This window comes from Pteropus medius, unplaced genomic scaffold, assembly GCF_902729225.1.
Source record: "Pteropus medius unplaced genomic scaffold, Ma_sr-lr_union100, whole genome shotgun sequence".
NCBI classification, from domain to species: domain Eukaryota; kingdom Metazoa; phylum Chordata; class Mammalia; order Chiroptera; family Pteropodidae; genus Pteropus; species Pteropus medius.
Genome location: NW_024350924.1, coordinates 10,576,292 through 10,588,301, shown reverse-complemented (window position 1 = coordinate 10,588,301; position 12,010 = coordinate 10,576,292). Strand labels below are relative to the sequence as shown.

The following is a 12,010-nucleotide window of genomic DNA, read 5'->3' as shown; positions in this document are numbered from 1 at the left end:
CTTTTTGTTCCTTAGATACCACATATAAGTGAAATCATATGGTATTTATCTTTCTCTGTCTAACTTGTTTCACTCAGCATAATAACCTCTAGGTCCATCCATGTCGTTGCAAATGGTAGGATTTCATTTTTTTTTTAAATGGCTGAGTAATATTCCATTGTACATATGAACCATACTTTATCCAATCGTCTGTCGATGAGCATTTAGGTTGCTTCCATGTCTTAGCTATTGTAAATTGTGCTGCCATGAATACTGGCATGCATAGATTTTTATGAATTATTGTTTTGATATTCTTTGGATAAATACCCAGAAGTGCAATTGCTGGATCAAAAGGTATATCCATTTTTAATTTTTTGAGGAACCTCCATACTGTTTTTCATAGCAGCTGTACCAATTTGCGATCCCACCAACAATGTATGAGGGTTCCCTTTTCTCCACATCCTCACCAACACTTGCTGGTTTTTGATTTATTGATGATAGCCATTCTGACAGGTGTGAGGTGATACAGTACTTTTAACTATAGTCTCAATGCTGTGCATTATGTCCCTATGACTTATTTTATAACTGGAAGTTTGTATTTTTTGACTTCCTTCACCCATTTTACTCAGGCCCCACTCTCCCCCACCTCCAGCTGTTCAGAGAAGTATTTTAAATAATGAAAGCTAAACTAAAAAAAAAAAAAAAAATGCCCTCACAAAACAGCCTAGAGACATGAACTCTGGATTAAGTATTAAGAATCCTGGGTGGCTCCACCTGTTACTAGCTGTTATGTTGGAGAGCAAGGTCATTTAAATAAAATAAGGGAACTGTTTGTTTTTTAAGACTGCTAGAGTCACCTTTAAGACTAAGGTTTTATGTCCTGCCCTGAATCCTGTACAGTGGAGATCAAATGAGATATGATGTGTTAAAGCACTGAGAGGCAGGACAACACTTTGGGAAAAGTACATACAGTACTTTAGATATGACACACCTGGGTTCTCGGTCTTGCTCTATTTACAAAATCTGTGACCTCAGGCAAATTACCTAACCCTTTGCGCCTAACTTAATCAACCCTGTGTCACCAGGTTATTGTGAGAATTAAATGAATAATTCAACCTTAAATCCTTTCTGGAACAACATGACAGATGAAGTTATATATATATATATATCAGTGAGATAATTATATAACACAGTCCATTGCAGGTGCTCAAAAATTACGAAAAAAAAAGTCACTTTGAACTCAAGGTGCTATACAATTATTAATATATTCTTATTTATCTATGAGTTGAAGGCACGTACACAGTTGAGCTGTCTCAATTTCACGTTTCCTTTCAAACCTTTATTTGAAATGCCTTTAACCTGACATTCTCTGGGGGGAAATGGAAAGGGTGACGGTCAAGAGTGAAAAAGAAGAGTGGAGGTGACAGAAGTGATTAAAAGGATAAAGAAAAGGATTTGTCTTGACTCGGGAACTGAGTCTTCAGAGTTCTCAAATGTTTGTCTGGCTAGAGGTTAAAGAAAAGAGAAATGCAACCAGCTCCTTGTCCTCTGACCACTAACAGCGCTGAGGGCGCCTCCCTCCCTGAAAGCTTTGACTTTACTGTCCAGCCACCTCCACCAAAGCAAACAATAGTCACCACTTTGTTTCTTAATGGCACTGGGACTGAAGAGGAGCAGGTAAAGGTGATCTCACTTGCAAAACTCTTGGACTTAACCCTACTTTGTTGTTCCTCCTGGCCCAGCCCTTTCTCTCCCTCACACCCCTGTCTGTACCCTGTTTTCAGGATAGGAGTTTTCAAGATTTTTCTTCCTTTGGCCCAGGAATTGGAAAGAAGAATCGGGGAACAGATTTATATCGGAATACCAGGCTATTAGGTGAAAGGTCGTAAACAACTCTGTCTGCAGGGCAGTTCAGAGCATGCCTTGGCTACAGGCCTGGTAGGCAGCTGCTGCTGCCAAAGCAAAATAGATTTTTGGCATTCAAGGGAAACCAGGCATAACACAGCAAACAAGTGGTCTGTACCGAATTTTGCAAAATGGGAAAGAAAGAAGAAACTGGAGCCCAAGAGAGGAACTTAGAGCAGGAGAGAATTGTATTAACATTTTTTAAAGCTCAAAAACATTCAGTATTTCATAGATGTGCCCAATTAATATCAGCATTCCCTTCTTCTGACATATCCCTCCTCCTACCTCCTCCAAATTTACATAGTTACATATCACACAGTTTAACAATATCAATTTGCGTATTTGTAAACAATTTGGTGTTTCATATTTATGCACTTTCAAAACTAAAACTTCTCTGAGAAGCCGTCATTTTGAATTTAAAAAATTTCTTTAGTGCAAGTCCCACCTTCCCTGCTCCAGATAATTCAATCAATATTGTTGACAGATTAAAAACAACTCAGGCCCCATGGGTGTCGCCTCAAACCCACACACCCTAAGGATCAACATGTTCCCTTTTTTGTCGGTGAAAGTCGGTGTGTGTTTGTGTATGGGTCTGTGTGTTTTCCAACAGAGTCTTGATGCCTGATTCTTGGGCTTGCTTAACATTGGGGTTGAGTTGTAGTAACCTGTTAGCCTTAGGGTGTCAACCCAGTTTCGGGGAGAGGAAGAAGGATCCTTAGCAGCTATGAGTAGCCTTTTTGCTGAGAGAGTAGGATTTCTGTATATTCTAATGCTTATTTACTTCCCCATCTCAATCTTGAGGACATTATCTTCCTCTTTCCAGCAGAAAAAATAAGGTAATAATCTGCTGATGCCCCAAAACAGAAACAGGAGGAGCTCAGAAATCAAAGAAAAGGGGAAATAATCCTTGTATCTCTGCATACAAGTTTTCCTTAGTGCATTTATGAGTAAGTTCTCAGGAGTCAGCTCTTGGGGATCTCATGGCCAGCTAAGGGAAAACCCATCTGATAGAGAACCAAATGACAACACAGGAGGAGACAGGGGCTCTTTTAGATTGAACGTATTATGTTCTAGTGACCCATCTTCTTCCTTTCTTACCAATTTCTAAACGGCTTAAGAAAAAATTATCAAAAGAGAGAGACGTTCTTCCTTCAAACAGGAACACAGCCGTCTCCCCACTGACACTGGTAATAAACAAGAGAATTTTTCTGCTTTTAACTAAGGCTGTGGGCTACAGATTTAGGTACATACGTTTGATTCTGAGCTGGAAAGGGGTTGAAAACAAGAAAGAGTGAAAGTAAATCACAAAGAAAGTGAAAAGGGTGTAGCATCTTCCCCTCTTCCCGGAGCAGGCAGTGAGAGATAGTCAGAGCCTAAAGAGATCACGAGGCGACTGGGGGAACATAAACAAAGTGTTCCCCAACTTTGCAGGTAGAAACTGAAAAGATGAGGGGATAAGCAACAGGATGTGAACACGCCCTTACCATTTCCGTTCCAGAGAACAGAGAGAACAGACTCGAGGGTACAGGGGGTGTGGAACAGCGCGAGCAAGAGGGAAGGGAGGGGGAGGGCCGATCGGTCCCACACACCCGCTGCCCAAATGAGGGCTTTGGAGAGGCTTAAATTTTGTGACCCGTTCTCCTTGGCGTCTCAGACAGCAGGTTTTTGCTTGGTTTTGTTTGAGGTGCGAAGAGAAGGGCAAAGGGGATCTTCCCGCACAGTGACAACAGCGCTCTCTGTCCCCTGCCCGATCCTAAAGGATTCTTGGAGCTCTAGGGTTGTTTTTTCACACCACTTGCGACTCGTGAGCCGGGAATAAACGGGCGCCTCTAAATCAATTGCCCTGGCTAAGGCGAGGCATGAAATTCTCTCAGAAGCGCATTTTCCTTTAACCCCCAAGCACGTTCCCAGCCCAGAGGCACCCGCACACGCCCTCCGGGGACCAAGGCCCAGGATGCATTTTAGGGTCAGCGAGGTCTTCCTTCCCCCTCCCCAACCCCACCCCAGGAAAGCCGCTCGGTGCTCCCCCCGCACGCGCCCACACCGCCGGGCAGCGAAGCACAACAACCATTTTCCCCGCCAGGAGCACACCATGTCCACGCGCCGCTGCGGCCTCGCTGATTGGCCGGGCTCCTGGTAAACAAGGCGCGGGCAGCCAATGGGAGGGCTGTGCACGAGGGCAGCACGAGCCTCCGGGCGAGCGCTCGCGTGGCGCCGCCAGGGCCGGCTACTATATAGATCAGTTTCCGGCTCGTGGTTGGAACTACTCTTTCCTGTTCGCGGATGGGGTGCAGCTGACCGAGACTCGGGGCGCTCCTCTAGCTACCGAGGGAAGGAAAGCTGCTTTTTACTTTTGAGATTCCTTGGCCTAACCAGCAGCTTACGTTGCTTTGACATCTTTTCAGAAATTTGAGTAGAGAGTTGACGAGTGGAATAATTTTAAATTATTGCGAGGGGTCCTCGGATTTGAGGTTTTGTTTTTTTTCCGCCCTTTCGTATTTAACTCTTAAGCTGACCCAGCCCAATCATGGTGATGTTTAAGAAGATTAAGTCTTTTGAGGTGGTCTTTAGCGAGCCTGACAAGGTGTACAGCAGTGGGGAGAAGGTGACTGGCCGGGTGATAGTGGAGGTGTGTGAAGTCACTCGAGTCAAAGCTGTCAGGGTCCTGGCTTGCGGAATGGCCAAAGTCCTCTGGATGCAGGGATCCCAGCAGTGCAAACAGACCTTGGAGTACCTGCGCCACGAAGACACGCTTCTCCTGGAAGACCAGCCAACAGGTGAGTGGTCCAGAAGGTGGAAGCTGATTTGAGAAGAGAATGGAAATGAATAAGTGGAGCCTGTATTACATATTTGCTCAGGTTGAGTGCTTTGAGTTTTGCCTTGTGTCTCTTCGGTTTTAATTTGCAAACTCCCCCCACCCCCAAAAAAGGGTGATTTGTGCTTACGGTGCTGTGCTTTGAAGGTCATCCCGCGGGATGGTGACTTAGCTATTTAAAGATTTTTTTTTTGCGTGTGTATGTATAAGTTTAGTGTCTTGTTTAGTTTGCAAGTTTAGTGTCTGAGATGATAGTAGCTTAATTTTTCACATTGTGGGGCTTTGCAACTTTTCGCCCAACGCATCAGAATTTCTCATTTAAGAACGCAAGGGATGAAAACTGGGGTACTGCAATACTTTGTATGCTGCACAAGAATTCCTTATCACACGGATGCATTTTCAGTGTAACAAGAAACCCTAATGGCTTTTCTCTCCCTTCAGGTGAGAATGAGATGGTGATCATGAGACCTGGAAACAAATATGAGTACAAGTTCGGCTTCGAGCTTCCTCAGGGGTAGGTATCGGCTAAACACATCTTTGGACTTCTCTATCTCTCAAAATCTTCCCCTGTGTGATCACTTAGTGTTCTTGGAAGAATTTTTAAATTAATTGTTTCCTTTAACTTAATACAGGCCTCTGGGAACATCCTTCAAAGGAAAGTACGGGCGTGTAGACTATTGGGTGAAGGCTTTCCTTGATCGACCTAGCCAGCCAACGCAAGAGACAAAGAAAAACTTTGAAGTGATGGATATAGTGGATATCAACACCCCTGATTTAAGGGTGAGGTTCATTTTAAGATTGTATTCTCTTGGGGCTCAGGGATAAGTCAGTGAGTGGTCTTGGGCATTAGATTGAAGCACCTCGAGGAATCAAGTCCTGAGTCATCAAAGGGTGGGGGAGGGGCTGCCTTCTCTGGGCGAGAAGTGGAAAGGAAAGAGATGCAGAGAAAGTGTCTCTAGAAATTCTCAAAACACTTTTCCCCCGCCCATTCTACATAGGAGCCTGTGTCTGCTAAAAAGGAGAAGAAAGTTTCCTGCATGTTCATTCCCGATGGGCGGGTATCTGTCTCTGCCCGAATTGACAGAAAAGGATTCTGTGAAGGTAAAAAAAAAAAACAACAAAAAAAACCTAGAGTTTAAAACAGTAATCTGATAAGTCGGGGACTGTGGGTTTGGGAGACAGACAGAAGAGAAGTCATTTTCTGTACTGAGCATTCGTTTTCCTCTTTCACATTGCCAGGTGATGAAATTTCCATCCATGCCGACTTTGAGAATACATGTTCCCGCATTGTGGTTCCCAAAGCTGCCATTGTAGCCCGCCACACTTACCTTGCCAACGGCCAGACCAAGGTGTTGACGCAGAAGTTGTCGTCAGTTAGAGGCAATCACATTATCTCGGGAACCTGTGCATCGTGGCGTGGCAAGAGCCTTCGGGTACAGAAGATCAGGCCTTCTATCCTGGGCTGCAACATCCTTCGAGTTGAATATTTCTTGCTGGTGAGTGGGTGAGGCTGGAGAAAGAGATGGTTCATCTTGCAAAAGAGCAAAATAGCAGTGATGTTTTGTCTGGACCGCCTGCCTAACAAACTTCCATCTTCCTTTCTAGATCTATGTTAGCATTCCTGGCTCCAAGAAGATCATTCTCGATCTGCCCCTGGTGATTGGCGGCAGGTCAGGACTGAGCAGCCGGACGTCCAGCATGGCCAGCCAGACCAGCTCTGAGATGAGTTGGGTAGACCTAAACATCCCTGGTACCCCTGAAGGTGAGCCAGAACTAATGTCTCGTCTTCTCTTCTGGCCCGTTTGGGTTTGTGAAATTGTGACGATCAGGCATTTCCTGGCCAGGCTTCTGATCCCTGTTCTTTTCCTCTCTAGCTCCTCCTTGCTATATGGATATCATTCCTGAAGATCACCGATTGGAGAGCCCCACCACTCCTCTGCTAGATGACACAGATGGTTCTCAAGACAGTCCAATTTTTATGTATGCTCCCGAGTTCAAGTTCATGCCACCACCTACTTACACTGAGGTGAGAACTGTCGGTTTACCACTACATTTGTCCCAAGCCTTCTATAGGAAGTTGACTTGGAGGTGCTTGCTAAACTGTGGTTTCCTTTCAGTTCTAACACTTGAATGTTCCTTTCTTTCTTCTTCCCAGGTTGATCCGTGCATCCTCAACAACAACGTGCAGTGAGCGTGTGGAAGAAAAGAAGCAACTGTACTGTTTCTTTGCATCTCTTCCTGGACTTAGACTTTTTCAGAGACTGAACAGTCTCTATAGTGAGGGGTGGGTCCACCCCAGCCTCTGACTCCCTGGTGTAGGAGGTGATCAGCAGGTAGTCAGTCTCCTGAGCCTTAAAGGGTGTGCACTTTTCCTCGGCCAGTGAGATGTTGTGACATCGGGGTGTTTGCTTGGATGGGTTTAAAAACACACTAAGAAACTCTGGCCCATCCCATTTTCTCAGCTCTTCTCGACCTTGTGCTATGTGGAACAGAGCCAATTTAGCAAACTGGGGAAATGGGAAAAAAAATCATGGCCAAAACTTTGGGGGGGAAAAGGAGGTTTTTAAAATCACTGTTGCCCTTTATACACTTACACAAAAAGAAAACAGGGCTGATTTGGTCTGGACTTTGGAGAGAGCTTTCTATGTGAATTCAAGGGAAGAAACCCTAAGGTTGTTCTTGCTTAGAATGTACTTTAATCTGGCTCAAAGCAGTAGTAACTGCCCCACCAAAGGTCTTAAAAGCCATTTTTAGAGCCTTATTGCACTGTGTTCTCCTGTTGCAAACATCATGTGGGAGAATGTGTTTTTCTTTTCATGTGACTCCTTGGAATTGATTCTGAGGTGATGTTTTTAGCACTTTAGTTCCTGTTAAAAAAAATTTCTATCTCAAATGTAAGCTAAAGCTGGTCTATGTCTCTAGGGGTAAGCACAAGGACAAAAAAAAAAAAAGTTATTCATTACTTTTGAGACTTTGTCCCAGTATACAGAATTCTGTAGTTCTGACACTCTAATTACATGAGAAGGGTTGCTGCTATCAGCCTTGCCCACTGTGACTTCTTCAAACCTAAGGAGGAACTCTAGATCAAGATGCCCCCAACGTTGGGATCAGAGCCTCCGGACATTGCCATAAGAAACTCGAGGGCGGGGCTTCACGAGCTCCAAGGGCCCCTCTTGCCCAGTGTTAGGAGCCTGGGGATGTTGACAGACCCTCTCACTGCGGCCGCTAGCACTTGGGACAGTCACCCTCAGCCTTAGCACTTTCTTCACTGTCCTGTGTCAGAGCACTGAGCTCCACCCTTTCCTGAGAAAGTGTGGGCTGAAGGTGGTTTAGTTTGTTTTTTAATTGTGTATCTTTTTGTATGATAAAAAACTATATTTTGTACTTAACCGGATATATTTTCACTGCAGGTAGGGGTATTCTTTGTAAAAAATGAAAAAAATAAAAATTTTTTAATGATAAAAACTGTGTTTTCTTGTCTGAGAGATGGTGCTGGAGAAGTTATTGATAATGTGCCTAAAGGAGCATTTCCTCTAGTTCACAATTTGTTTTTGAAAAACATTGTCGAGCAACCCTAATGATTCTAGGCAGTGGGGTTGGGAGGTGAAGTGGGAAGGAGTTTGAGTTACATTTAGTCTCTTCCAATTCACCAGAGAACTAGTCGAGATCTGGTGGTCTAAGCTAGCTTTCCACATACATCCACAGCTAATTGTTACTGAAGTCTTAGAATTTCGGAGTGTGTGAGGGAGGTGTTTTGGTCTTTCATTTTTAATGAGCTTGAAATAACAGGGAAACAAGGTTTGTGAGGATTTGATAGGAAAAGTTGATGGTTCTATATTTTATAAATCTGGTTTATAGACAAAGGATCATTTAGGACTATCAGGATTTAGAGTTACAAATATTAAACTCTTTGCAGGCTGCCAACATTTTTTATCACTGCAGTTTCTACCACAGTTCCTATCCCAAGCACATTTAACTTGGTAAATGTTTGCTGAGTATTCAACCCCACCCTCATCCCTTTGGTTATGTATGCTTCAGCAGTTCATATTTCTTCCTTGTAGGATAAAAACAATAGATCGATACCACAATTCCACCTCTAATGGAAATGATTTTTTTTATTCTAAAGTAGTGCCTAGGATGAGAAACCCTGAGATGACAGGGGTTAAGATACTTTCTGATTTCTAGCTCATTAAAAAACTTTTGAACACAGCTATTCCTGGCCCTTATGTGGGGTTTGGCTTTTCTGTGGACCTCTACATGCTAATTCCAAACCACAGACTCCTGGAAGTTCATAAAATTAATGTGGATTGAACAGAGTGAAATTGAAAAATTCTTTTCCGCTTTAAATCTTTGTGTCTGCCATTCTCAGTAGCTCTTTTGCCCTTTCCCTGCTCTCTTTGTTAGTTTCTCCTTACAAAGGTGTCAAAGTCTCTAGCTCTCTCTTGCCATGGTGCCTCTCACCTTTATTCTTGCCTCTGCCTCCTCTTTCTTACCTATTCAAGAATTTAGTGGCTCTTCCCCTTTTCAAATCTGTGACCAGGAAACTAGGTCAAAGTTGATGGAAAAGTTTTTTTCTGCAGCTGGCTTTCCAGGGTCTGGAGGGATGGAGCGAGAACAAGAACATGCCAGAGGGCGGGACGAAGGGATGGAGAGATCCCGGACCGCACAGCCTGGCTGTTTGCATACTAGATCTGAGAAGGGGACGGCTGGGAGACAGTAGATAATACCCAGGTCTGCTAGAGGTTTGATCCTGGAAGGGCCAGAACATAGGCATCCCTTCCTAATCCCCTAATACCTCAAATCCAGCTCTGCCCAATAGAACTTTCTGTGGTGATGGAAATGTTCCATATCTGAGATGATACAGGAGCCACTAGCCACACGCGGCTATTGAGCTCTGAAATGTGGCTACTGAGACCGACAGACTGAATTTTTATTTTTGTTTAACTTTCATAATCTCCATGTGGTTAGTAAACTAGCACAACGAACAGTACAGCAAAACCTGAGAAAAGAAATCAGCAGCTGTTCACCCAGAGGAAACGCTTCCCTAGAGCACAAAAAGCCCCTTTGTGCTCTGGACTTCCTTTTGCTGTGGGTCTTCCTTTCCCATGCTCTTCTCATATGCTGTTTAATTTTTCAAGAGCTGTAACCGACGTGTCTAGCCATTAGAGGAGATCCAGTTCCTAGTATCATTTATTCATTAGGTCCAATCTGGTGCAGGAAGATTTGAGAGAAAACAGAAAGAAAACTATCTCAAGAGAGAACAGAGCTAGAGAAAGTAAAATGAGCATGAAAAGGGCAGGTCCTTGGCTCCCCCCATACCTCTGGACAGACTGGAAACACAACAGTGCAGTGACTCGGTGAGGCATTGGGAGGCAAAGCGTGGGGAGAGGAGCTGCCCCGGCACCTGGTCAACAACAAAGAAAAACAATCACATGGGAGCCAAAGGATAAGAGAGGGGTGAAGGAGGGACTTTTGTCCAGCTCTTTCAACAGCATACAGACCTTTTCCTCACACTCTTTCCTTGGACCACCCCTAGGTGATGGAATGCATAAGGTGGATAAGGAAAACATCTTACTGACCCTTTGATGACTCATCACATGTACCAAGCGAGCACTATGACCTCAATAGTTCCAGGCTGGGAGAGCAGAAACTTTTGTTCTGGGAGACGGCTGCAGATCCATCCAGGGCTGCTGGTCCTGGCCCAGTAGATAAGTCTATAGCCTAGAAAAAGTCCAAGGATCAGCCTTCCAACGCATAGGGTGGTAGACAAGCACATAGACTCTGGAGCCAAACTATCTCAATTGAAATCTTACTTCTACCACTTAACAAGCTATATTTGGGCACCTCGTTCAACCTCTCCACGCTCCAGTTGATCTGTAAAATGGGAGATAATAACAGTTGCTACCTCAGATTATTATTGTGAAGATTTAAAAAATATATGCGAAGTATTAGAACAGTAGCAAGTAAAATGCTTGTTACCCAAAATAAACGAGGAGGCGTATCCACCACCGCCACTGCCATCTCGCTAAGTTCACTCCCAGGCATGTCCCCAGAATTGTTCTTCCTCTCTGACCTATGGGAAGTAAGGCCGTTCTCTTTGTTCCTCTCGATTTCTTTCTTGTTTAGGGAGCAAAACGGTGTGAGAAGAGGCCCGTGTACGGAAGCCGACTCCCCCTGGACTCATCGTGGTGGAGGACAGGTAGCCTGCTGTCGGCACTCCCATCCCTAGGCCGGGATAGGCGCTCTGCTCACCCCTGGCATCTCATGGGATAGCTCTGGGGGCACTAGAGTTCTCTCTCTCCTACTCCCAGTGTGCCTCGCAGGCCTCTGGAATCTTCCGGTATTTAACTGAGCTTTCTTGACTTTTCGGAATACAACTCCAGGGAAAGCTTCCTGGCGTTTGGAGCGATAAACAGGAATCGAGAGTGCTGCATATACAGTGTGACATGACATCCTCATTTGAAGGTATTGCATCTCGTTGGGTTTTTTTTTTCCACGGAGGTGGACTAGACTGAGCAGGACAAAACCCAATGAACGAGAGCCAAGCGATGAGGCTCGGTTTAGCCTACTTAGATGATTCCTGTTTTGTCCTGGCCTTTCCCTTGGCTTGACCCTGCTATACTTTCCCACTAGGCTTGTTATGTAAGGAGAAAAGAATAAATAGACTCCGAAGGCTGGGATTTTTCTGACTATCAAGTGACTGGTCATCTCCAGGCAACTGAGTGATGGAAGAAAGAGGAGGACAGATAACATGGGACATAGTTGTGGGTCCCACGTGCTTTGAGCCCTGGGATGTCAGGCCAGGTCTGTTCTCATTCTTCACTGGGTGATGTAGCTACGGACTATCTCTCCAAGTCAATTAAATGGTCAGTAAACAGGTTCTTGGAAATGTCTGGCTGCGTGCCCAGTGTGGGTATTTTTAACCTCCCGGACAGATGGACAGAGGAAGGATTTCAGTTGCTGGGAGGGTAGGTGGGGTCAGGGTCGTGAGAACTGTGTTTCCCTTATATGGTTCTGTGGGTAAAGACCCCTCCCCCTCCCCTGTCTAAATTTGGACTTCCTCCTGCATCTATCCAGACTCACAGGTAATTCTTCCTTTGTCTCCTGTTCTCTCATTTCTCTCTATCCCTGGTCTTTCGTGCTTGACTCACTTTCCAACTCTGAGGACGGCTGGTTCTTGTTCCAGGCCACAAGATGTTTTTAGCTCAATATCCATGTAGATCAGGGAGACGATGGCTGGGCAGTGACCGGTGGCTCCCCTGGAGAAAGGCGGAGCCTTCCAGCAGTACCCAGAGGCTTCTTTTCAGTTCT

The 12,010-nt window shown here is 44.8% G+C and overlaps 1 protein-coding gene and 1 long non-coding RNA gene across 2 annotated transcripts; one reads left to right on the top strand and one right to left on the bottom strand.

Moving 5' to 3' along the window:
* Positions 1-4,132: 4,132 nt before the first annotated feature.
* Positions 4,133-7,728, top strand: TXNIP (thioredoxin interacting protein). Its single transcript, XM_039841418.1, has 8 exons — positions 4,133-4,661; positions 5,141-5,213; positions 5,332-5,479; positions 5,698-5,800; positions 5,939-6,195; positions 6,305-6,461; positions 6,574-6,725; positions 6,855-7,728. The coding sequence occupies exons 1-8, from the start codon at positions 4,412-4,414 to the stop codon at positions 6,888-6,890; spliced, it is 1,176 nt and encodes a 391-aa protein (XP_039697352.1). The 5' UTR covers positions 4,133-4,411; the 3' UTR covers positions 6,891-7,728.
* Positions 7,729-9,611: 1,883 nt separating this feature from the next.
* On the bottom strand, positions 9,612-10,240 carry LOC120585163 (uncharacterized). The gene is made up of 2 exons (XR_005648260.1): positions 10,019-10,240; positions 9,612-9,907 (listed from the first exon to the last, which is right to left on the bottom strand). It is a non-coding gene; the product is annotated as an uncharacterized LOC120585163 (long non-coding RNA).
* Positions 10,241-12,010: the final 1,770 nt, after the last annotated feature.